The sequence below is a fragment of the Calypte anna genome, chromosome 12, assembly GCF_003957555.1.
Source record: "Calypte anna isolate BGI_N300 chromosome 12, bCalAnn1_v1.p, whole genome shotgun sequence".
Classification (NCBI taxonomy): Eukaryota; Metazoa; Chordata; class Aves; order Apodiformes; family Trochilidae; genus Calypte; species Calypte anna.
Window position 1 is genome coordinate 10306477 of NC_044258.1, and position 25987 is coordinate 10332463.

Below are 25987 nucleotides of genomic sequence, written 5' to 3' on the forward strand. Positions count from 1 at the left end.
AGCAGCCTCATACCCTGGGCACATGGAAAGGCACTCACGGATTTTCTCACCTCCCTATGCCAGTGCCACCCACTGCCATCCCCACCAGCTTTTGTGGAGAGAAACAGCAACCCTGGAACAGAGGCTGAACAGACTCAGGTGAGCTGTGTTCCTGCTGCAGAAGTGAGGCAGGGTCTTCTCTTAAAGGAGAGAGGTATTATAGAGGAAGCTGCAATGCCAGATTTGTCAGGCTCATTTATCAGCTCATCTAATTTAAAGAAGTTAAGGGTACCTGAAAAGGGAGGAGTCAGTAACTGCACACATCATCAGCTCCTTCCCTGCCAGATCTGTTCTAGAAGTCTCTCCTCATGATCAGCAGTAGGCTGGGGCATGAGGGACTTGAGGCCACACACAGAGGTGGCACGTGCCCCTTCCAGCCACAGACAAGAGCAGCCAATCCATGATGGAGCCAGTCTGAGAGGGCAGAGGGGGACACCTTGGGAGAAATGCCAGAAAACTGTCTCAGCATCTCTGGCCAAACAGTCTAACAGACCCGATGAGTGTAGCAGACAGACACATCATGTTGTCTCCCAGGGGTTCTCAGTCACTCCATCCCCTTGGGAGTCTGGTTCCTCAATATGAAATTCCACACCTCCCCCCCACCTCCTTGCCACCACATCCTTAACTACACCCCTTGATGCTTTCCATCAATAGTGATATTACACTGCAGCATCCAGCTGCCTTTGCCTCCTTCAACCCCCTCTAGCTTTTTTCCCAAGCTCTCTTACAAATACCCTCAGGCACTATTTCATAAAGAACCCATTTCCTACATCCTTTCTGCCACTTCTGCTGCATCTCCCAGCAGACCTAGGTCAGGATCACACAGATTCATGTCCTTTGCCCAGGGAGATTATTTGCCCTGTGAGAGATGAACATGAGCTACAAACCTCTGCAAAACCTTCCATTTAGGCTGTGTCCTGCTTCCTCTGCAATCAATCCCAAAACTTCCCTGACACCAGAGGGACCAACATTTGGCACTGTGCCAAAGCACAGTTCCCCAGACAGGAATTTAATTCATTACATTTCTGTGTCTCCTTCATTCAGAAGAGTTGGTCTCAGTTACTGCCCTACAAGGCTCTCTACCCCGCATCTGCCACTATGAGCTGTTTAAAGCAACTGTGACAGCTCAGCAAAAGGCTGAGCCTCATTGTTTTTAGTACACAAAACCTGACCATAAGGTCTTTATGGGATTAAACTGGAAGATCATGTTAACTAGTGATTGAATCACTGATAACTAGAAGGCACTGTAATAATGACAAGAATGTTCCTGCACTTCCACCACAACACCTCAGCACCATTCACACTACAGCACCTACCAACTTCACAAAGTGCAAGGTGCATTCTACTCACTGCTTATCATGCAGCCAGGCCTCAGGTGGTATCTGCCTGCTGTTTGCCACTTTGCAGTATAGAGCAGCAAAGCTTACTGCAAAAAGGCATACTGCATCTGATTGAAACTGCAGGGGGATTTCAAGGAGGCAAAATGCAATTACTGGTGCTGGAGCTGAGCCAGTTTGGGCTGATATCCTTATCTTCTAGAAGAACTAGATGAAGTTACTGTCTGCAATTCCAAGACAGGTCCATACATAAAAAAGATCCTAATTAAAAGAGAGACTCAAGGTAGCAAAATTGTTAAGTCTCATTATGCCTGGAATTTGCTTCAGGTAAAGATTGGGCACCAAGTGCTACAGCTGTTCCCAAACAGCCCCACATCTTATCCTGCTCACTCCACAAGCTGCAGTAAGGCTAGAATGAGCCACCCTCACCCAAACACAGAGGCAGTCAGCTGCACCAGAATAACACTACACACAGAGAAACCCTCTTTTTTCCAGGTCAGTCTTTGCCAGCTATGTCTTGGTTGAGAAGGCTTGTCCCAGGACACATCACCTAACGGGTCAGTGTACACCAAACCAGGGCATAAACAAGAGGCATCCCAGGAGCTGAGCTCAGGCAGGGGCTGCTCAGCATTAAGCTCCTTATGTATACAGCCTTTACCAGGTGCTTCATTTCATTAATGCTTGGGTTGAAGATGGTATTAGAACTGCAGATTTACTGTCAGTCTGGATGAAGAGGCAGCACATTTCAGTAAGGCTGTGAGAGACTGAGATCTCTCAAACCAGAAGCAAGTAATTCATCACAGAGGGAAGCGAATCTCACTGTGAGAGATGAGCTGGAGACAGAAGATAATTTAACCCATTACCTGGTTAGAAAACTTACTTTTCTTTAAATACAGTCCTTCTAACTTGTCTGCCCTACTATCCCTAGTTCTCCTGAGAATCCCTTCTGCTAATTACTATGAATAATTAAGAGATTACAACTCTACCCCCCATCCCCCCCCCCCCCCCAAAAAAAAAAAAAAAAAAAAAAAAAAATGCACTGCCTGCCATCCCAGTGAATCACCAAGCTATAAGACTGGATTTGATAACTCCCAGCACAGTCATGCTTTGGTCTTCAAAGGCACAACCTTAGAGCTAAAAAAGCAGATTCTGGCTATAACAAAGCAAACTTAATGCCAGCCCAACATCACACTGGAAGATGTGATGATGTGCTCCAACCCTTGGAGTCTCAGCTGTTAGACAAGGGTGGAGAGGAACTTAGTGCCTTCTTTCACCAGATATTTACAAGTCTTGCATCAGTTTTTGAGAGCCTGTACTTCCCAACAAATGCTGATTAGGACACCTCAACCTACAGCTTTCACTTGAAGGGCAACATGTGGGGCACTGCATTCTGACCGAGCCAAAGGAGAACACCAAGAGGTACAAACCAAGGAGCACTCCAGGATGGATCCACTCTGTAACTCTCTTACTAAAAATTGGAGACTCCAAGAGACCTGCAGCCCTAATGACTCCCATCTTCCACCCCTAAGGCTAGAAGAGATCCTGCATCTGTTGCCTAGAAAATCCAGTGTGACAGTACAAAAAATGGGGGATTGGAAGCCTCTAGCCAAAATAAGATTGGGAAGGTGGGAAAAAAGGCCAAGAAGGGCCAGATGCAAGTCCCTGCAGGTCCACTCTATCTTCACAGCTGATTTGTGGCTTAGGACAATTTGATACCAAAGGTGAAGCAAAGCTGCCAAACCCAAGCTACAATCTGAGTAGCTTCCAGGTTCTATGGAAGCTTGAAAGTAACGGGAGGTAACTGGTTCACAGCTCCACTGCCTTGCCTTTAGGCTGAAGTATGAGTCACACACTGCTTTTTTCCACATGGATGGGGCATCCACCTCCCCACCAGTTCTAATCCATCTCCTCCAGATGCAGCTCCACTGAGCAGCAGCCATGCCTGGGTTAGCACACACACAACCATGCACTTCTGTGTACACTCAGAAAGAATGAGACCAATCTCAGGGTTCTCCCACAGGCTGGCAGTCACTGATCTCAATATAGATTTACTGTTCTGTAGCCTAAGTCAGCAAAAGCACATTATTCAGAATCAGTGCCCCAGGCTGAGCAGTGCTCTGCCAGTGGGAGTTTGTTCTCCCTTTATAATGGACTAACAGGTGGTCCTAGATGACACATGTTATCCAGAAATATTTTTAAAGGATGTTCGAGTGCACTTCAAAAGGAAAAAAATAAATAAAAAGAGCAGCAGCTGCAGATTGTTATTGCTTTTTATCTCTTGCAGCCTCAAAGTCACACAAAGGCAGAGGAGTCTCCCCACACAGACTTCAGAAGGACATAGTGAAAAAAAAAATAGAGACATGATTAATACAGCTTTGAAATCCCAAGAGATTTGGCCTATCTGCCACCAGCCCACCAGTTCCAGGACAAATAACTTTACACCAGAACCAGAAAGAACCCAGAATAGGTCTCCTTTAGTATCAAAGAATTTTCTTTCTCTCGTAGCGTAACAATCTGGTTTGTGCCTTGATTGATACAGGGTCTCAAATATGTGCCTGGGACAGAGCTACCAGCTATGCAGAACTACACTTGGCTGTCACTGGAGAAAAATCCCAAGTAAGGAAAATTTACACCATAGCCTTTTTTTTTTCTTTCCTTAAACAGCAGCTGTTTGAAAGTGTTTAATGGATTTGTATGTTGAAAATAACCTAACAGATGCCATCACACAGTTCCACAAGGTATCACATGGCATCTGTCACACATGCAGCATGTAAGGTTGTGTGTCTCTCTCATGCACAGGCTTTGCATGACAGGAGAAGGCTGTCCAATTTAGAAATGCTATTACAATATCCTTTATTGTAAAATGACACACAGCAGGTTTCTAATTAAATTTTAAGTAGAAATGCGCTCCCAGCTCTTGAATAATTCAAAATGTTCTATTAACCAAGGTTCTGAAATACCACTGAGACACGAGCTCTGGACACAGCAACGGCCAGGGGGAAAAAATAGTGCTTGGAAGAATTTGAGTGGTTATCTGGGCAGTGGATAGGGCAGGGTACACGTAAAGGACAGCTGAAAGAGCACATCTGCTCGTGGAGGAAAGCACTGCAGGCAAGAACGGAAGGAGAGAGGAGCGTGTTCTGCATACAGAGCAGGCAAGGCACGTGCAAGAGGCAAGGCTGGGTTGGGTACCCAGTGCCCTCTCCCTCTCAATGCACAAGCACGGGCTGTTCTCCAAGTCACGTCCTGAGCTGTGAGTACACGCAGGTGTCTGCTGGCACACCCAGAAAAGCACTGCTGAGCACCCTGCCAGGGCCTGGGAGCAGCAAAGCCAGAGCGTGGCCCAAGGATGCGCTGGTGGGAACTGGCACCATCCACCCTGGGCATGGCTGTGGAGGCAGCATCTGTGCAGCTTCCTCATGGAAGTGCCCCAGGGGCACTGCAGGGCAGCAAGAGCTCGGCCAGATGAGTTCAGCAGCAATGTTAGTGAGCAAAGAGCTCTGGAGATCTAAGCTGGGATGGCCCTTGACCTGCAGAGTATGGACCGTGCCCCTGTGGTCAGCCTGAGCCGGAGCACCACGGTGGCCTTTAGCCCTGTGGGAGCACAGGTCTTTTTTTTAAGGTCACTGAAATAGGAATGATGATAAAACAAGATTTGTGCTTTCTAATTGCACACCTCACTCAGCCCTGCTGAGAGGAAGGCAGTGATGCCAGGTAAGGGAAGAGGGATAAAGCTGAAGCCTGGCCCCTAAGTAACACTTAATACATGTCCCACATAGCACTTTGGAGAAGCATGTGAAATAATCTCCTAAGCTACTGGAAACCCTGCAAATGCTCCTCCTCCTTCCCCCTCTGCCTCTCCCCGAGAACATCTCAAAGCCAACCAAGGGTTCAGGGGAAGGGGAGACTGAGGGGACTCAGTGGTCTGAAAAAACACACCACAAAGGCAAAGCAAGCTCAAATGCTAATTAAACTGATTTTGGCCATGGCTTCCCCAGGAGAACAGGCAGAACAGGGTAGGCAATAGGGCAGCTAAAAGCTGTCTTTTTTCAGGCCAAATCCCCACTGAAGTCACAGGATGAGGAATTCAGAATTGGCCCAGGGAAACCATTTCTGACTCAGACCCTGAGATGGCCTTGATCTCTGAGTGGGGTCTGAAGACCTTTAGGTTGTCTATATTTGACAGAAACATAAGGAAGAGAGAGGAGAGCATAAAAGAAGGAAGGAAAGAGAAAGAAGGGCACAAGACCATGGGAAACTAGGTGAAGGCAACACTTCCCAGCACATAGCAGCTCAGGAATAAGGCTCAGCTGTAAGTTGGTTTCTAAAGCCTGTGCTTGCTCAGGGTTCACTGGGGACATCAAGCACTGAGGTGAGAAAATAGAGCTGACGTTTAATCTCAGGCTCAAGAGCTGTGTCAAAGCAAGAAAAGAGATCCCTGCATTCTTCCACCTACCTGCAGAGCAAGGTGGGAGAATGGGGTTAAAATAACCTACCTGTTGCTGGTCCCAAGTCCAGACTGGAGTCATTGAGCTCTCCCCCATCTTCCCAGAAGTACTGCGGGGGCTGCAAGATCTTGGACTCTTCATTCTCCTCGCTGGCAAAGCCTGATCCTGGGGCAGCATGCAGAGAGCTGGGGGCAAGATCAGGCTCTGCAGCCTCCGGGCTGGTTTGCTCGTGGGAATTCATGGCCTCCAGGTGGGACATCATGGCAAACTCCAGCAAGGAAGTTGATGTGAGGCCATCAACAGTTGGCTCCTCTGAGGAGGCAAGGAAGAGGCACAAGTTCCCTGTAAAATGACAGTAAATCCGTATCAGAGATAAGACTGACACCCAAGGGGCTTATCTTCTCCTTGCAGCCTGCCCCTGCCAAACCAACCTACTGCACACACCTGCCTTCAGGGTACCCTGCCCCTCGGGTGGGCTGATGAGGAAAATCAGGGTATTTTGGGAAACATCCACAAACATGGATGTGAATAGGAAACAGTCACACCCAGAAGGAGTGGGTGCCAAGCAGCCATCCAGCCTGGGGGACCTTTCCTCAATGGGGCAGTGAGGTTTGTTGCCTCTTGGAAAGGTCTTGCCTTGTTAATTCCAATATTCCTGCTTTACATTAGCAGGCTGATTTTAAGTCATTGATTTGATCCTCATTTTGCATCTACAATTTTTGTGTTCATAAGGAAGGGCTGACTGCCTGGTAAGAATTAAAATGTACCAACAGCAAACATCCACCTAATGCCAGGCAGGAAGGCAGATTGCATTTTTATACTTTTCTTTCAACAATTATATCCTTGTTATTTCCATTTTATCTATTAGAAGGCTTGACTGACACATCTCCTAGATGAGACTTTGTGATCTGTGTCAAGGTGCATTCACATGCATATTGAACTTCAATCAAAATGCAAGAAAACAGCACCTAGAACTTGGCTTTATTCAACCTATAAATACCATTAGATATATTGAGATATAGGGAAAGAATGAGATTACCAAAACACACTTTACATTTAAAACAGTTTTGTTAAGCAAGCAAAGTAACTAATTTGGGTGAACTGAACCAACTGCTTCCCAGCCCTCGGTTTTTCAGCACATTAAAACTGGAAGAGCTCATCCTCTCACAGATGATTTTATTCATAATTTAGAAGAAAAAAGGACAAGTTTTCCTGCTTTCTCAGCTCATGCTCAGTTTCTCACTTCTTAACGAACTAGTCACTGAACTGAACTAATTGAATAAGCTAAAATGAAGACCAATTTGGTATTTTTCTTTGATAACTGATTTTCTAGACAGGAGAAATGCAGCGAATCTCATCCATCTGGACTTCAGTGAACTATCTGATCGAGTGCCTCATGCAGAATTACAAGAGAGGGAAGAAAAGACACCAATTAGCAGGAGAACTGTAAGATAATGGCTACGCAAGGAACAACAGAGGCTTGTGCTGGAAGGAGGCTATTAGTGGAATTCCTCAAGGTCTGTCCTTGAGCCTACTGTTCTTTACCATTTTCCTAAGTGACCTTGGAACAAAAATTAAGAACACAGTAATGAAATTAGCCTCAGACACAAAGCAAGGAGTTATCCTCACTGCACAGAAAGACTGCAGGTACAGCTAGGTGGTTTAAAAAATGGAAATAACAGAAATACTATTAAAAGAAAAAGTACAAAGTGATAAGTCAGCATCTTGAGAACTAGCACCAAACATTTTTGATGTAAGATAGGACAGCATTAATTAGAAAGGCCTTAAGAAGAGACACTGCTGTATTAGCAACAGCCCTGGAGATCACTGGAATGCAGATGTGAAAATGCTTGCACAGTCCTGAATTATTAGAAATAGACAGAATTTACAAAGCACTGCTGAGACATCACCTGGATGCTGCATGCAGATCTGCATACACGTGGCCTGAAATTATCTAAGCAGAGCTGAACTGCCTTCAGGCAAGGACACAGAGTGGGCAACCTCCTGAGGTTCCTTCCCACCACTCTATCCTACAACTCCATGCCCCAGGATTAATTCCAATCAGGACAAGTGCCAAGATGAGCTATGGGGCAATGACCGATGGGCTGGCCCCCACGACTGCGTGGAAAACATTGCCTGGGTAGCACAAGAAGTTTGGGAGTTGCTGCTGACTTGCCAGGCTGATTACCAAACCTGTCCTGGGAACGCTGGAAGCCAGAAATGCAGTTCTCAAGCCTTCTGCCTGCTCTCACCCTCCCACCTTCCCCTGATATTCTCTGAGCTGAGCAAAATCCAACACTGGTAACTCTTTCCCATATACACTTGGGCTAGGCTTCAGCACTTCTCAGTCTTGTTTATTTTGTTCTATTGATCCAAGGCAAGACTGGCTGAGGCCAGGGAAGCAACAAAAAGACAAAGGCAACAGAAGCAGAGTATTGATGGGGAAGGAAGCTACTGCAGCATCACGGAGCCAACCAAGGAGCCTCTGGGCATCCCTGGGGATGGGTTGGCTCCCTGCAAGCTGTGCACGCACAGTGAAGTCTGTGGCCAGAAAAACTAAAGGGTTTGCACATCTTATGTGTGAACATGGATCCAGAAAGACCTGGCCAGGCAAGGCCAGCCCCTGTGCCAATTCAGTGGTCCTCACCAGGCTCCAATGTGATAGTCCCTAGCCCGAGCTTCCCCAAGCTGACACAAGACACCTGCACCACTACCAAAGGGCACTGCTGAGCCCTGTACAGCCCAATGAAGAAGGCACTTCTCTTGAGCAACTTACAGTTTAGGCAAACATGACAGAGGGAACATTATTCTCCAAAAAATGGGAGCAGAAAGATTGCGAAAGACCACAGCAAGTGCAAGGCCAAATGGAAAATCTGGTGTAGTTGGAGCTACAACTGATGTCCTGGATCCTAGCTCAGCTCTTTAACCACCCCAATTCCTCAGTTTCCCCCAACTCCCAGTACCAGAGACATGTCTGATGTGGTCCCTTGGCTTTCCAGCCACACTGCAACACAAATCCTGGCTCTCCTAGCCAGCCAGGCAAAGCCTCAAGATGTAACTCTGCACCAGCACCAAAGGCTCAAGCCCCTCTGTTTCCATCAGCTTCACCCCGTTTGGGCTGCCTGCAGCACTGAACCACAGCCCATCTCCCCAGCTCTACAACAGACATCTCACAGGCAGGTGAACCTGAGCACCCAGAGAGCTAATCCCATCCATGCAGGAAGCTCAGATCCTAGGAGTTTGTTTACCCTCATCTAACTCTGAAGTGTTTACACAGTTAAAACCCCCTAAGCTGCATTATCTTGTTTACTGGGATACTCCTCAGCCCAAGATAAAACTACACCACCTCATCCCTAAGAATGAGTCATTAACAGACACAGCCTGAGCAAGCCAGGTTTCTCCTGAGGTGGATCTGGAATAAGACAACACCCTGGGGCCTGATCCACAGGCACAAAATGCAGAGGCTGGCCTGAGGCAGCCTGCTGTACCAGCAGCAGCCCAAATGCCACTGGGCTGACAGCACCATTGCACCAGTGTACAAATCAGGACTCCTCCAGGCAGCACCCTGACACCACTTCATATCCTGTGCACCAACAGCAAAAACTCTAAGGCTTGGGGTGTCAAACAGCAGACCCAAGATTCTCCACCTTACCCCTCCAAGCATCTCATAAAGAAGCTGAATGCAGCTGTCAACTCCAAAGCAAAGAAAGAATCAAAGCATGAGCTAAGCTGGGAGGCCAGGGAGCACAGCCAAGAGAGGAACTCTAATGCCCAAGACACCAGTGGCTTGTCATTTTCCTCCTAGGATGAGGAATAGGAATCAGACGACTTCTATAAGCCATCAGTCTCCCAATTCTCTATTTGAAAAGGCAGATCAAACGATAGGAATAAAGAAACACCAACGACTAAAGCCCTGTGACTGGAGATGGGAGGGAGCAGGGAACGGAGCCAGGACTCACCAGCTGCTTCAATGGGGCGTTTGTCTCATTTCTATTTTTGCGGCACCTCTGCGTAACCTGGAGGAGATGAAGCTCTGCATGCTAAAGAGCTTCATGCCAGCCTTTGGGGAAATGGCAGGGCTGTGAGCACAGGAGGAAAAACCCTCCCCAGATCAGAGGAGGGGCAAGAAAGGAAAGAAAGTGGGAGAGGTAGGTGGAGAGGGAACAAAGGCAGAGAGAGAGAGAGCACCAAAACCAACACAGGAAGTCCCGCGCTGGCTGTGAGCTCTCCAGCTGCTAAGACCCACAAAGGTAATGCTGATCTTGCAAATGATGCTTCACCTCTGTAAGAAGCAGAATGGGGTGATTTCAACAATAGGGAATGATACTGCAGTGTTACCTTTCTGAGGCCGCTGGAAAAGAGCCAACAAGGAGGATACACAGATGAAATGAGTTTGCTAGTTGCTGACCCCACTGTCCCCTCAGAAAACAGCTCCAGGTCAAAGCAATGAAGCTTCCTCTATTCAGATCAACAGAGGATTCAATGCAACAGCCCCAGACAAGGCATATGAAGGAGTTTCACTCAACAGCAGGAAAAAAAAATTGGAGAAAAGAACATCTGCCATGTTTCTCCCAAACTGCTATGATTAAGAACAGTTTCAAATTTCTAAAGGAACCCTGAAGTATTTTCCACATTGGCTGACCAGGAACCACTTTATCCCTCTGCCAGAAGGCAGGCTATCACTCCATGGGACAAGGCAGCTGTTTAAAATCTCCCAACTGGCCTATTAAATAGGACTAGAAGAGAAAGATGAAATAAGTCGTTCTTGTGTCCTGCTGAAATGAGGAGGGAGGGATCTGGGGAGACAAAATGGAATCTGGCTGCAACTGTGTCTGACTGCCTTTAAAATTTTCTTTCTTTACAGTTAACAACAAGCAAGCCTCAGTTTTCTCCCCAAGAAAACACACAAACATCCTTTAAGATGTCATCACATTGCCTTGACATATAGGGAGGCTGGTGTGCCTTTCTGTCTACCCAGCTGAAGGCTGCTTTTGCCTCTCCTTCCGAGGTGCTGTGGGTACAGCACACTGCCAGGGAGGCAGGATCAGCTTGCTGAAGGGAAGAGCACTCACTTGGAGCACATGCACAGACTTACCTGCCTCTCACCACCCACCAGCAGAGCCTCTCCACCACCACCCAAGCCCAGTTACACAATGAGTACCAGGGAGGGAGGTCAGAGCATCTTGGTATTGCCAATACAGCAGCCACAACAATGTCCATCTGGCCCTGCTACCGTTGACCTTCCTTTCAAGCCCACCTCAAACCTGGGAGCTACCCACAATGTTATTTCCTAGGAGAGCTGGGTCAGGAATGGGTCATTTACTGATAATTGGTTAGGACAGAAACACAATGACCAGATGAGGGAAGCATCTGCCAGGGATATTCCCTCCCCCAGACCACTGTGCCTGGAAAAGCTGGGGAGAAAGACCCAAGGGCAGGGAGGAGAGAGGCCCCAGGGCTGAACAGCAAACGGCACAAACCCTCCAAGAACATAACAAAACGGGGTGATTTAAATAACAAAAAAGAATCCCAGCAACCGACAGTGCAGGAAGAGGAAAAACTTCATGTTGTTCAGCTGAAGGATGTTCAAGCTGATTGTCCCATGCTTATCTGAAATCTCTGTCCCCTTGACCCTCAACAGCTTGCACAGGGAAGCATATGGGATGACCATGTATCAGACCAAGTCCTTTTGATGCCAATTCAGAGTTGTGAACCATACCTGTACTGGGACACTCTACACTCTCTCAGCCCAGCTCCCATGCTGCCATACTGCTGCTCTCCCATGCTGTACTAGACCACTTACAAATCCATCCCAGCCTCTAATCTCAGAGATCATTTCCAATTAGGGCTTCAGAAAACAAGATCAGACTTCCATTCTCCTTTGGTCCTGCCAGTAAGCAGGTCCCTCACCAAGCATCCCTCTAAAATTACCCACCTACCAACCCACACCAACAAGGACACAGCACAACTGAGGAAGCTCTTGCAACAGGACAGCTCTTCAAAAGTAGAGCACACAGCAGCTGTGCTAGAATCTTTAAGCTTTTACAGATCTTTACAGTTAGCATAACAAGGGAGCTTAAACACCAGGGCACAGGGTATGCATGTCTGCAGGTACTGAGTGGGCACTACCTTGCAAAGAACTGCCAGGATTCGCCCCTCTGGCATTTCAGCAGAACATCTACAGCACACAAATCCAGGTACAGCCATGGGAAATGGCAAGGCCATGGCAAGATGCACCTGCTCTTGCAGATATTGCAGATGTGCCCTTTGTAAGCACATGTGCACCAGCACTGAGGAGTCAGGTCTCCTGTCAGTAATGATCAGTAACATCAGGACTGCTCTAAGCACTACCACCCATCTCCATGGAAGAGATGCCATGCAAGCAAGGCACAGCAACTCAGACAAGTATGTCTGTCCTCCTCCATTTGCTCAGCCATTCATGCCAGGAATCAAAATCTTGTTTGGTTTCAGTCTCCCAGACTGTTTGCTTCCTTCCCCTGATCTTCTGGTAGACTTTCCACCTCCCTTCTCTGCTGCTGCAATGTCTGCTCTCTTCTGAGCTTCTCGCTATCAACAGAGGCCGTTCCCAGCTCAGTGTGGCAGATTCAACCCCTGGGGAAGCAGCATCAGGCAGACAGTTGTGTACAGCAGAAGTGAATTTCCTTTCATCATTTACCTCTCACAGTCCTCCTCAAAGGAGCCCACAGGGGTTAACAGACCACAGGATGAAAACCACTGATGTAAGAGAAATACTGCAGTCCACAGATTCCTTTGCCCTTTCACAGGCCTAAAGCATTTCACCTGTCTTCTAAAAATCACCACACCAGGCCTGTGCCTCCTCTTCTCACTCTGTCCTGCCCTGGACTGTGTATCTAACACAGAACAGAAAATGGTTATGCTGTGCTCCAGCCGCTGCGGCAGAGCAGTGAAGACCACCCAGCCACATGCTGGCATGCTGCACAGCATTGTCACCCCTGAGAGCCTCCACTCTCCAAACAACCTCACGCATCGTAGGCAGGAAAGCTTGTGCAAAGGTTTGGTACTGTTAGGGCACAGGTATGGGTCCTGACTGCCTTCAAAACACATCAGGCAAGATGGGAATAACCAAGAGTACACAGGGAGGGCTGCAAAGCTGGTTTCCCGACAGTGAAAATTATCCCCAAACCAAGAATGTACATCCAAACCCTGGCAACCACAACGGGGCTTAACCAGGCACGGGGACAGTGTGGCACAGCTTCAAGCCCCAGCAGGGCACATCTTCATTGCCAACATCCCTGGCCCTCTGAATAAAACAACGCACATGTTTGCTTTACCTCTGTGCGGGCTGCACTCGTGTGCCTGACAAATAGCCTCTTTCCATTCTTTTGGGATTACGTGTTTCAACAGCCAGCAAGAACTGGAAGCAAGTTCACTCAACTGCCAGCTATGAGCTGTGATGCACCTTCCCCACAGTCCCTCTGCCCCTGGAGTAGGGCTGCTGTGGGTGCTGCTGGTCACTCAGGTACCCACAAAATGCTGGAGCTTCTTCCCACTCTGAGCAAGTGGAAAAACTTTTGTGCGCTCTGATTTGCAGCTCACTGCCGGCAGCTTCCCCTTGAGGGCTTAATGTAGTTATTTCTACCCCTCATGCCTATAATTAAATGAACATTTCCTTATAGCACTGAAGAGGCCGAGGAAAAACTGACTACAGGGAATTTTCATCTATCCTGATTTATACTCCCTCAGCTTAGGCTCGTTCACACAATGCTAACAAGAACTCTTCTAAGCAGGCAGAAGAGGGAAAAGAAAAAGCAAACATCTTAAATAGCCCACATGCAGACAAGCACCTGGGGAGAAAACAAGAGGGAAGAGACTGATTCCCTCCCCTCTTCTCCTGCTTTTAACCACATCATTTTCCTTTTTGCAAAAGGAAAGGGGCTCAGATACCCTAGAGCTTGGCGAGATGTTTCCACACTTTGTCAGCAGTGCTGGGACCCTGACACTGCCGAGCAGTCTGCTGGGACCCTGATGAGGTGCAGATCTCATTTCAGCCCATCCCTCAGGTGTGTGGAGGCTCTGGATCCTGGAAGGCATTCTGCAGGAAGCATTCCCTCTCCCCCAGCATCTACGAATCTCGCTCAATCCCTACAGCTCGCTCTCAGGTTTTAATTGTTCCTGTCCTGAAGGACCAGAAGAGCAAAACTGGAGTGCACTGAATTATTCCAGACTCGAATTTCTGAGCAAAGCTGTTAACCAGAATGGGCTTGATTTGTAAGTTTGCAGCAGTCTACATCTCCACTTCTGACCTCCCCTTGAGGTACGAGACCAGGTGTCTGGAGATACCTGGTCAAGTGAGCCAGACCCCCAAAGCTCCCACAACCCAACAGGATTACCATTTTCATTAGATTAGGAACTGAGCTGTCCCTCAGAGCTGCTGCTTGCCTCCCACCCCTACATGTCTCCCAGCTAGGATAAAAGAGAGGATGACAGAAAGAGCCAAGGACCCAACTCTTCCCTATCACCAAAAGCTGGACAGCAATACTGGTAAATTTCCAGCAGCTTCAGCATAGCAGTTATCAGCCATGGTCCTTTCAACTGCCAGACTTCAAAACCAGCACAAGGTCAGTCTCTCCACAGAGATATTGTAGTTTTCTAGCAATGGGGATGGAGCCAACCTGCACCAGCAGATCAGTGGGGTGGGAATATGGCAGTTCTGCTCCATGCCCCTTGCTCTCCTCTATAGAGGAGGTAGAGATATGGCTGAATTTGGGGACATGGGTCTCCTCCTGAGATGTGGTTATGATGGTTTTGCCATGCCAAAGGTTTTCTCCTAATGTGAACCACCTGCCAGGAGGAGGTCACAAAACTGGCTCCCTGCTCAGCTCTGGAAAGGCTTATTGCTTCTGTGCCATAGAGTATTGGCACAAAACCCCAACAGGTTTTCTGATCCATTTTGCTCTCTAAACTCACTATTGTTTGCAAATCTAAAAGGCTTTATATGCTCCCTTTAGGGAGCCCCAGGTGACAGGGGCAAAGCACTGTATATACAGCTCACGGACAGAGTGGCTCCTCAGTGGCTCCAACATTCCCCCATGAACATTTTTGGGAAACTGGGGTAATAAAAGAGACATGCCAGGGGGCTGGATGTCACTGTATCACAGCTCGGTCGTGCTGTAAGACAGTGACTGGTTGGGAAATCAGCCCTTCCCTCCCTGCCAGAATGACTCAAGACAAAGACTCTCCCACTCTTTAAATGTCCCCGTTCAAAACTCCTGTTCCACACTAACCAGATTTCTGTACAAAAGGGATGGGGGTAGGGAGGGCAATCTCAGCCTCACTGGTCTTCTGAGGGGGATCCCTTTGTTGGGAAATTTCCCCAGACTATTTAAAAATAGAAGCAAAGCCTCCATAACGATTCCGAGTATAATTATTCCAGCACTTAATTGCCTTTCCCTGGCATCCTACCTCTCCTTCAAATTTCAAGAGGAGGCTCTTGGGGAAACGCGAAGCAATTTGCGGTTACCCTTTCCTTTGTGCCAGTTTCGCGGTAGTTAGCAAAATTACCACGACGCCAGACGAAGCCACGGACAGGAGAGTGAGGGGGCAGCCCCGGTGTACCGGGGTCTGTCCCTCCGCACCCCCCGGGCTATAGGGGCTGGTCAGGGCTTGCGGGGTCTCCGCAGGGACCAGGGGCTGCACACCCCGTCTCGGACGCAGAGGACACCGGGTCAGCCCCTGTCCCCGTGGGGTGAAACCCACGTGTATCCATGCCGGGAGACCGGGGGCTCCCGGGGCAGAGTGGCCACTCCAAGAGGGTTCCCGGAACCCAGGGAATGCTCTGGGGACCCGACACAGGTCCCGACCCCGGGTGCTTGCAGGGAGCCGGTGGAGGGGGTGATGGGGACCTGCCTCCCGCACAGATCCCGGTGTCCCGGGGAACGGGACCCTTCGTGGGCCGCGGTTCCCCATGGTTAGGGGGGCGGACGAGCCCCCCCACTGCTGGTCCCGATGCTCGGGGCCCTCCGGTGTCCGAGGAGGGGTCTGACACCGACACCCACCCGCTGCCCGGTGCTGCCCAGTTCCAGCCCCGCCGCGGGGGGTCCCGACGGTCGGCCCGCCGCAGCTCATAGGGATGGCGGCAACCCCCTCCCCACCAGCCTTCACTCACCGGCGGCCAGAAGCATCAGTACCAACGCCGGGGCTCGGTACAACGGCTGCATGGCGGCGGCCGCTGCCCTGCCGCGCCGCCTCTTCACGGGGAGCGGGGCCGCCCCGCCGCCCGCCGGGCTCTGCCCCTCTCCGCCGCGCCCGCCCGCCGCCCGGCCCCGCACTGCATCCCGCCGCCCGGCGCCGCCTCCTCCCGCCGCCGATGCCCGCCGCTCCGGGGGCGGAGGAAAGAGCGGGGAGGCGGGGGGGGGGTGGGAGGGTTCCAACTGCGGGCAGACGGAGTGGCCGAGGCAGAGGCGGAGCGCAGCCACTGATTTGCACCTAATTTCAAGCGGTGCAGCTACCGACACCCCCCCCAGCTCGGCACGGCACGGCTCGGCACGGCTGCAGGGCCCGGGCACGCCTCCGCCAGCCCCGGGTGGACACAACGAGTGCCGGCGGCGCGGCTGCATGCGCAGCGGTGGGTGATCAGCCCCCGCGGCGGGGAGGCGGGAGCCGCCGAACCCCTCCGGTGACGCCCCCCTCTGCCGGCTGAGGAGGGAGCAGGAGAAGGGACCCGGGGTTCGCCGAAATAGAGAGGTTCTGACAGGAACGGTCCGCACAGTAGAGACTCTTTAACAGCCGCCTTCGGGCCTTTCCTCAGTTGCCCGTGGTCCACAAAGCCACTGTGTCTGCCTCACCACTCAGCTACCACCTCACTTCATTGCCTGGAAAAACTTCCTCAGGGCAACTTCATCTCCCCACCTATGGAGGCACCTGGTCCAACCTTCCTACTCCAGCAGGTTACCTACAGCCAGTTGCCCAAGACCATGACCACATGGCTTTTGAGGATCTTCAAGGCTGGACACTCTGCAACCTCTCTGGGCAACCTGCTTGTGCTTGGACATCCTCACAGTAAAAAAAGTATTCCTTGATGTTCAGAGGGAACCTCCTGTGGTTTAGTTTCAGCCTTTGGTTTACTTTCCTTCCTCCCCTTAGTATCCTGAACTCCACCATCTCCTGCATCCAAGGCTGCCTTTGACCTTCATATCCCCAACAAGCTTCTCATTTTTGGTGAGTATGAGGTCCAGCAGAACATCTCATCTGCTCCTTAACCTCTGTAGAAGGAAGCTGTTGTCAATATCCTCCAGGAATCATAGAATCACAGAAGTGTCACAAGTGGAAAAGACTTCTAAGGTCACCAAGTCCAACCGTCAACCCAGGAAGAACTACCATGCCCATAAAAAAAGTTCCATGCCTACAAATTATTTGAATACCTCCAGGGACGGTGTCTCCACCACTTCCCGGGAAGCCCGTTCCAGTGTCTGACTACTCTTTCAGTAAAGAAATTCTTCCTAATATCTAGTCTAAACCTCCTCTGGTGCAACTTGCTGGATTGTTTATATCCCACTGTGTAGTTGCTCCAGCAGATATCAGAGTGGAGCACAAGCTCTTCAGTCTTCAATGAGATGAACTTATTTTGTAGTTTTAAGTCCTTGAGGGACTTGGAGCTGGAGCCTTCCTCTTGATGTCAGAAACTTCCATTTGTCCCCTTCTCCACAGGTTACACTTACCATAATAATAGTGTGGAAACTGCTTGCTTCTGTACTTCAGTTGGAGTAGCAAGCTCTTTGAGCTTTTTTGTCTCAAAGAAGCTCCTATCCATCTTCCTCCATCTCCGATTCACCACAGGCTGCTCACTTCTTTCTGCAGCTCCTCCACTTGGTGGCACAGCCCCGTGAGGAGAGCACACCTCCTGCAGGACTGAGAGACATTGCTCCTGGCAACACAAGAGTAGTCCCAGGCACCCACTGCAGCCTGGAGCTTAGTAGTCTGCACCCACCATCTGAAGTTGGGACAGTGTTGAAACCTCAACCCTGGCAGGGACAGCTGCTCCAACACCTGCTGGGGAAAGCATTCTGTGGCATGTCATCACCCTATCCGAGACTGTCACACAGATCCTAATGCAACTCTCACCTCTTTCTCCATGCCCTCCCTTGCAAGCTGTTGCATCTTAAAACAAAAAACAAAACAAAAAAGATTTTACAGTGCAGCAGTTAGATTTGTAGCTCTTGGAGCAGTGTTCTCGTTTGGAGGATAGCACACCAAAGAAATATGCTGAATATCATGCCAAAAATCATTATTACAGCAACAAGGCCAACCGCTACAATTACATTCAATTTCAAATTAAACACATCTTCAGTGGCTTCAGGGCACAACATTACAGTAAATTACTCAAGCAAAGCCTTTGTCAATCAGGTGCCCAAGAAATAAGGTTCAACAGGTCCTATAATTCAACATCAATTGAAAACACCCACCAGCTCCCTCCACTGCATCCCCTCTCCCTAGATGGATGAGCTGAAGCCTTCCTGCTTCCCTCTGGCAGGCCTCCAGCATCTGCCACCTCAGAGGAGATGTGCAGCTCCTACTCCAGCCCTGGCCAAATATTTGACAGATCTGGTTAAGCCACAAGCACAGCACCACAAGGCTGCAAACATGGTAGGACTCCAAGCCATGGGACCTAAAAATGTACTGATCTTTCTGTTAAGCATCTAGCTTATGTTTTCAAGCTCTCTTCAACAGCACCAGCTAGGAGCCTTTTTCTTTGGTTTCAAAACAATTTTCTCATCACACACCTTGAGGAAGGCAGGAGATCCTATAATCAAACATTGCAAACCCTGGGTGAGGAGATGGCCACACTGTCGTGGCCTCACCATGTGTCCTTGCAATGTTTGCACCAGGAGCCCGGTGCTTTACATCTCCCATGCAGCATGTCATGGAGACAACAGGCTGTAGGTCTGAAGATGATCAGGATTTTAAATTCAAACATTCTTATTCCTCAAATAACTGTTCACTCAAAATAATCTTGAGTTGTTTTTTTCTGTAAGAACTGAGGTTTGGGGTTTTTTTGTTTGTTTGGTTGGTTTTTTGTCAAAGAGTTAACCTCCTGACAAAAATAATGATGGTATTTTTGCTGGCATGAACTTGCTGGTTTTCAGCAACTGAAGAAAGGCATCATGTGCCAAAGCCTGCTGAACCTTCTAGTGAATCAAACACCCCGCTGAGGGTACCTGATATTATCGATGCTGACCTTTACAGCTCCTACCAGGCCAACACTGGCACATGTCACCCTTTCATGCAGTTGCCTGCCTCTTTTTGTGCCAGCTCTTCCCTTCCATGATCTGCTCCCATGCAGCAGCTACCCTGAGAGTGACAAGGGCAGATAGCAGACTGGCTGCACCCATTACCCAGCATGGCAAGGCAAAGCTGACAGGCTTGAACCAAACTACTCGCTTTTGGCTTCTTTTGGAACATGTCCTTCCAGTGCTCTGAAAGTCCTTTTTATCCCAGAATCAATGCAGCCCCCAGCCCCCATCGAGCAGGAAATGCAGCAGGAACTACTGTGCTGTCACTTACCCATTAGATGAGATAAAAACACTTCAGTGCACTCAGATTCTAGTCCAGGGATGGCATTTAATGAATGCTCTTGTCATTTTTTACTTTGCTACTGGTAATTTGGCTGTCTTCGCATGCAGGTGGCTTGCTACAAGTGGGTGACTAAAAGCCTTTCAGATCTCCTAACTCTGCCACATCCAGCTCCAAAAATCTTAGAAAGTGAATCCAGTGTCTGAAGCAGCCTAATCACATCAAAGGAAGCACAAAAAACACACTCATGTATGACATGGCCTCAAATCAGAAGGAAAGAAACCACATGGGCATGGCAGTATGCACATTTTCTGTGAGGCTCATGGTGCTCCTTGGATTTATTTTGACATTACACATTGGTCACAGTCTGAGCAACAAAGGGGGACTATGAATAGAGAAGATACATCTTAGACAAGAAAATTAAATAAAATTAGTGGCAACATCAATCAGCCAGGTCAACGCTGCCAGCTGAGTGGAAAACAGCCAGCAGAGACAGGCAACATCAGCTTTCTTTAAAAACATGAACTGAAACCCAGCACAGTTCTTGGGTCTTCATTTTACACTCCCTGGAATAGGTGTGTAGGCTCTCTCCTGAGGTACTGACTGCTTTATAGGCAAAAGCTTTACATGTCTCATTTGATCTCCTCCAGCCTCCGAGCCTGGTGTATATTCTCCAACAATGTTCAGAGCACTGGTAAAAGGGGCTTTACAATTGCACTAAATGCTTTTTTCATAGCTATTTGAAGGCTGTTCAGAATTTTCTGGGTATTAGCATTATCTGTGCTTTTCCCTTCTTCCCCAAAATTGTTCAATTTCACAGTTACATCTGTTAGGCAGAATCAGAAAGCAAGCGTGTATTTTAGGCTGGCAAAACTGAAAATCCTTCAGCCATCTTTCCCTGTAAGTTACCATAACAGCTTTTGCCTTCAGGAAATTCAGCCAGCTTTCTGATTTCAATTCCAGGGTCACATTCTGTTCCAGGATACTCACAAACAAATACTAAGGAGGTGGAAGAATGAGGTGATAGCTAAGGGAAAGAATTTGGCACCGAGAACTTGTTAATTAAAAAGAAATTAACCACAAAGTCTAATCTCAACAGAAATGTAGCTTATTTGGAAACGCCAGCAACACATTAACTTGAAATATGCTGGTTTTGTTATCCTAAATACAGCAAAACTGAATCCACCTACAAAGGTGAAAGGGATCTATTGCCCTTGGTCAGCACAGCAAGAAAGTAAACAGCAAGCAAAACAACTAAGCAGTCCAATGTTAAGCTCTTGCAGTGTTAGAAAATGCAAGATGTCACTAGTTCCAGGAAAGAGGTTTAACCCTTCTTCCTTTGCACACTGACATTTGTTCAGGCAAGGAAAGTGATCTTTGCCCAGTCTGAGACCAGAAGGAAAAAGCCTACTCTCTGTCCCATTACTTGAATCACTGACTCTTTAGGGCAGAGACTGGGTGACAGAGCAGGCTTGTGGCACACCACACAATTTAACCCCATCTTCTATGAAGCTTTTGGCATCTCATCCCCCCAAAAGACAGAAGCTTGAAAATTCCCTGCCTGGCCCCTCCTTTCTTAGGCACAAGGAAAGATTTAACCTCTCCCTTGTTCCAGCATATGGGAATTTACTTCAGAGCCTCCGACAAGCTTTGTATAAGCTTATTTGCTGACTTAGTCTTTTTAATGCTGGGACACTGTGAAACGTTTTGACTGTACCAAGCAGGGGTGGGTACCTGCTCTGTTCCTGTGCAGCCCAGGCATGCAGCCATTCTCTGGGCAAAATGCACAATTTCTGCTCCTATCCAAAATCCTGCTGGGGAGGACATATAATAAACACTTTGCAAGGAGTGACCTGGAGCAATTAATGCCTTCCAAGGTAGGCTGTAATTAGAAGGGAACAGAACCGGATCTATTTGGAGGCCAGAAGACAGCAAGATTTTCTGTACAGCTTCAAGCCTTTCTTCATATCTCTGCACCAGCTTGCTCCCCTCCAGGGAGGGCACACTTGGACACAGTGCTGGTACCAGCCCTGCTTGTTTCCTATCCCCTGCTGTAACGTTCAGTGGAAGAGCAAGCACAAGTTGCACTTCACTTTTCCAGTTTTCACGTGTCTCTGCTGCCTCCCATCCCCTGAAGCTTTACATTTCTCTCCTCACTAAAGCAGAGCTGATTGCTGCATTACCAGCCCTGCCATTCTCCTGCAGGAGGCTCCAGCAGCAAACCTCAGCAGATTCCTAGAGGGCAGAGGAAAACAAAGCAAGATTCAATTTGATTAAGAGGTCAGAATAATTTTTAACAGAGCCACCTGGGGCAAGAAAAAAGCAGACACTCTCCAGGTGGAAGTCCTAGTAGGTTTCCTCATAGGGGACAGGGCTCTGAACCTAAGAGGAATAGGAACCTGGTCACATTGCTCTGTGAGGAGGGATGGTCACAGCCTTCCACTCACATGCAGGGTAACTACAGAGCTTCCAGCCATGAAGGAGAAAGGGCTACTTCTCTTGGGAACTGTTCACATCATTTAAGCTGGGCTTCTGTACAGCACAGCTTGGAGAACCCCTTTATCTCTGTGTTGAGCTCATCAGCTCAGATCACAAGCAGAGACTGAATGCCCTTCTGGAAGGAATGGAAAACCTGCAGATGCAGAAAAGTAGATGTCAAGAGAGCAGGCAAACCTCAGACCTTCTGAGGCTTTTTATTGAGGCAGAAGGATAAGCAGGCTAAAGCCCAGTAGGCTGATGACAAGGTGTAAGATGTTTGGTCTCAGCTCTGTCTGCTCTTGAGGTGTAACCTGACCCCAAATATGTGACTGCCAAGCCCTTGCTGTGCAGGGTTTGAGGAGCATCAAGGAGCTGGGCACAGTGACAGCCAGCAGGACAGGCACACCCCAGAACCCAAGGCAGATAAGCAGAGCAGCTCAGGGGTGGCAGCCAGATTCAACCAGAAGTCCAGAAGTTGGTCCAATATCAAACCAGGAAATCGAACCAGAGGTCAGAGTCAAGGTCTGCTGATGGGAACTGTGGTCAGACATCATCCAGTGATCACTTGGCAGCTCCATAACAGTAGAAGGTGACCTTAGCAGCAGATGACGACTCAGGTCAGGAAGGCAGTCCCATGGGTCACAGCCCAAAGCAGTAGTGTCTATGACCAGGCACAGTGAGCCAAAAACCAATGGTCCCATCTCATAAGTTCAAACAGGCACAGAGGGCCCCAGGCTGAGCTTAAATAGATCACTTAAATAGAGCACAGCCTCATCTCACCTTTAGAGAGAAGTCACTTGCAAGATGAGCAGCAGAGAGCACAACCCCCTTCCAAGGAGCTTTTGCTCTAAAGATGCAATGCTCAGCAGCCCCTGGAGGCCCCTCACAGACGTTTAGTTGTGGCTGAAGTGCATGCTGGATGGCTGGATTTGTTGGCAGACCAGTGCTCTGTGATAATGGAGACATTAAATCAGTCATGGCAGCAAAAACTGCATAATAGATGCAAAATATGGCAGAAGCCTGATCCAATTTTGGCTCTGCCTTGTTAAGTGGAAAAGTATTTCAGGAGATGGAAAAATACTAGGAAGTTCAGAGTGCATCCTCCTTGCAGCAGGGCATGAGGGGTAGCTGCCTGCAGTTATCAGCCAAATCTGTAGCTGTGCATATTCTCTACCCATATTTCCATACTGCCTTCAGAGCTCAGCCATCATGTCCTGAATTTCAGGTATTCAGGTCAGCTGAGGTCAGCAAGAACAGAGCCATAAGCACCTGAAATGGCCTTCCTGGTCAAACTGCATCAGGTTGGCCTCTTTTAGGATAGGAATATTACACTGTCCCACACAACTGCTACATCCAGAGCACAGTTATGCTAGGAAAGTACTTGTAAACCAGTTTCCAGACAGCTCTTTAGTAAATACACAGATGCTGAACAGAGTGGGTTCCAGCCAAGGTCTGGCATGGGAGAAAGGCAAACAATGCTGGTCTAGAAATGCTGCATATGCTGATTTATTGAGTGGATTTGGCTTTAATCTGGAGAAAAAAAAATAATTAGTGGAGTTAGAACTTTCCCTACTTGTGAGGCATATGCCATTTGACAAGCAGGCTCAGAAACAGCCACTAGCACACTGGATGCAAACCAGGACTTGCAGATGTGGAGTGTTGGTTTATGATCACAATAGAGGCAGAAGCTATCAAGCCTCTAAGCCCTGTCAGCGGGTAGGAAAGAGCTTGCAGAAAGGGGGGCAGCTTGTCTCCCCCTTTTTCCCAGGTCACATACCTTCATGTGTTAGCTGGTTATCTGCAGGCCCCTGCTAACATCCCCCAAGCAGACACATATACATTATTTGTATGTCTGTGTGTGTCTATGCTCTGTGCTGGGCTCAGGTCAAACAGCTTTTCATGAGATGCAGGGAGCCACGCTATTTTCTCTCAGGAAGGTGCACATAGCACATTCAAATTAAACTGGATCAGGATCTGGCCCATCAGGCCCTTTTTGAATCAAGATGTTCTCCCAAGCCAGTCTCACCCAGCATACACCAACAACCACAATCCTAAGAAGGGAAGGGGCACTGTTTGGCTTTGCAAAGCCCTGTCTGCTTTGCAAGGAGCACCCTTATCATCTTCCTTTGAAGCCCAGGCACAGCCTATTGTGGACAAACCTCACCTCCCCAGGACTCTTGCTTTTGCCCCAAGTTGTCAGAGGCACTGCACGATGTCTGAGTCGCAGCAGTGAGAAGCCAAGAGCTCAAGCTTGGCTGAACTCAAGGTTGTCAGGGGAGCAACTCCTTGTTTCCCAAGTGTGGCTTTGTTTGCCAACCTCCAGAGCCCCACCGTAAAATCCTTGCTACGTTCAGCTGGAACATACCCCCGGGCAAGGCAGTCCCTGTTCAAGGCAGCATCTGCTTTCACCCCTGTCTGCACCCCTGTCCAAACCAGACACCCAATGCTGTCAACATCCAACATTTGCTCCAGGGAACCTGCAAAGCTCAGTGGCCGTGAGAGGAACATAACTTCAGACTGGCACCGACGCTCCGCTAAGCGGCCGATGCCAACGTTAGGGAGGGAGCAGCTGCAGGAATTCATTGCTCTGCTGGATGCTGGCAACACAACGAGGTGGGGAGGCATAACTGCCTTTGTAATGAGGATTCAGGAGGAGGCAGAGCAACCCAAGTGACAAACAAGTGACTCCAACAATAGCATCTCTCTTGTCACCGCTCATGCCATGCACCAGCTGCAGTGGGACCAGAGCATGGGAGGCAGGAGCATTCTGCAGGAAAAATCTGAAGGGTGATGGTAGAAATCTGCCCAGCAGCAGGACAAGCTGCTTGGAAAAATCATGATTCCCACTCCACTTTATTCTCATGGTTTGCAGTAGCATGGTGGGCTTTGTATTTATCTCTGCAGAGATGTAGCAAGAGGTTTCCCAAGGATTCAGGTGTTTAAGCAGCATTTTTGATTTCTCCAGCATGTCACAAAGCCGCTTACTCCTCCCACACCCCATGTTCATCACTACAACACGCAAGTTCTGTTTTCTTGACAAGCTTGTTTCACCCCTTGTTACTGCTGGCTATGCTCTCTCAGGGACAGCATTTTCCCCAGTCAGGCATGGGGGTTCCCACAGAGCTGGGGGCAGCTTGCAAGTGCCGGCAGTGGCTCTCCCCAAGGATGGCCTCTGCCCATGCCATGAGGAGGTGAGGTGCTCACAGTTCTGTGCCCAGCCCTGAAGAACCACAATGGGCCTCACCATGTGCCCCCAGGCCCACAGCAGCTCTGCCATCCCTAGCACATACCTGAGCCAGGCACACATTCAGGAGCCAAAGACAAGGCAAAGCACGCCAGGAAAGCATCTCTATGAGCTGCCAGTGGAAAGGAAGCCCTAGTAGGCAGAGACCCAGTGGGAAGGAAAAAAAAACCCAGCCAGAACAATTAAACAAATACACAGGGGGGAGCTGGCAGACAGAAGAGGCAACACGCAGAGCCAGTTTCAGGCTGAGAGTCATGTGTTAAGCCCCCAGCAGGGTGCAAGCACTGCTCGCTCCAGAGTAACAACCAGGCTGAGGGGACACACAGACACACACGCCATCACTAGGACAAACCCCATGTTTTGACAGCCAGGGACATGTCTGCTTGGCCAGCAGAGAATTTCTGCAGCCAGCTCATCCATTCTCTAGAGCACAGGCAGTAGGAACGATGCTGGAGGTGCCTCGTGGTCCAGAAGTCTAGCCAGGCAAAGGACATTCACTAAAGACGCCAGCTGCATCTTGGAGAGGGTTCACTGCTTCTCCCAGACTGAAATCTAGAGGGGCAGCCAGGATGTAAGATCAGGGATATCTAACCCAAGAACAGGAGAGGGAGACGGGAGAGATGTACTGTGATGGGACAGTCTCAAGGTGATACAAACATTTGCACTGAAGAGTCCCACAGAGGGATCAGTGCTGCAATAAGCAGGCAAGACAGGAAAGGAGTCCCTGCAGGCAGGTCCTGGATGAACTGCAGTGTTTGTGACACTCCTTGTGGACAACCAGGTCCTGCTATCTATCCACAGTAAAAATGTGCAATTGCAGAGATCTTCACTGTACAGTAACTTAAAGACAGTGGCAATTTCCACTAAACTTCAAAAGCAAACACATGCTG

At 48.9% G+C, this 25987-nt stretch overlaps 1 protein-coding gene across 1 annotated transcript in view; it reads right to left on the minus strand.

The window, feature by feature from the left end:
- Positions 1-16139, minus strand: part of PODXL2 (podocalyxin like 2) — a 30536-nt gene extending 14397 nt beyond the window's left edge. Inside the window, exons 1-2 of the mRNA XM_030458697.1 lie at positions 15972-16139; positions 5873-6166 (exon numbers count right to left, since the gene is read on the minus strand). Coding sequence (XP_030314557.1) covers positions 5873-6166; positions 15972-16023 — 346 coding nt within the window. The 5' untranslated portion in view covers positions 16024-16139. The remainder of the gene's footprint in view (positions 1-5872; positions 6167-15971) is intronic.
- Between the last annotated feature and the right edge of the window lie 9848 nt (positions 16140-25987).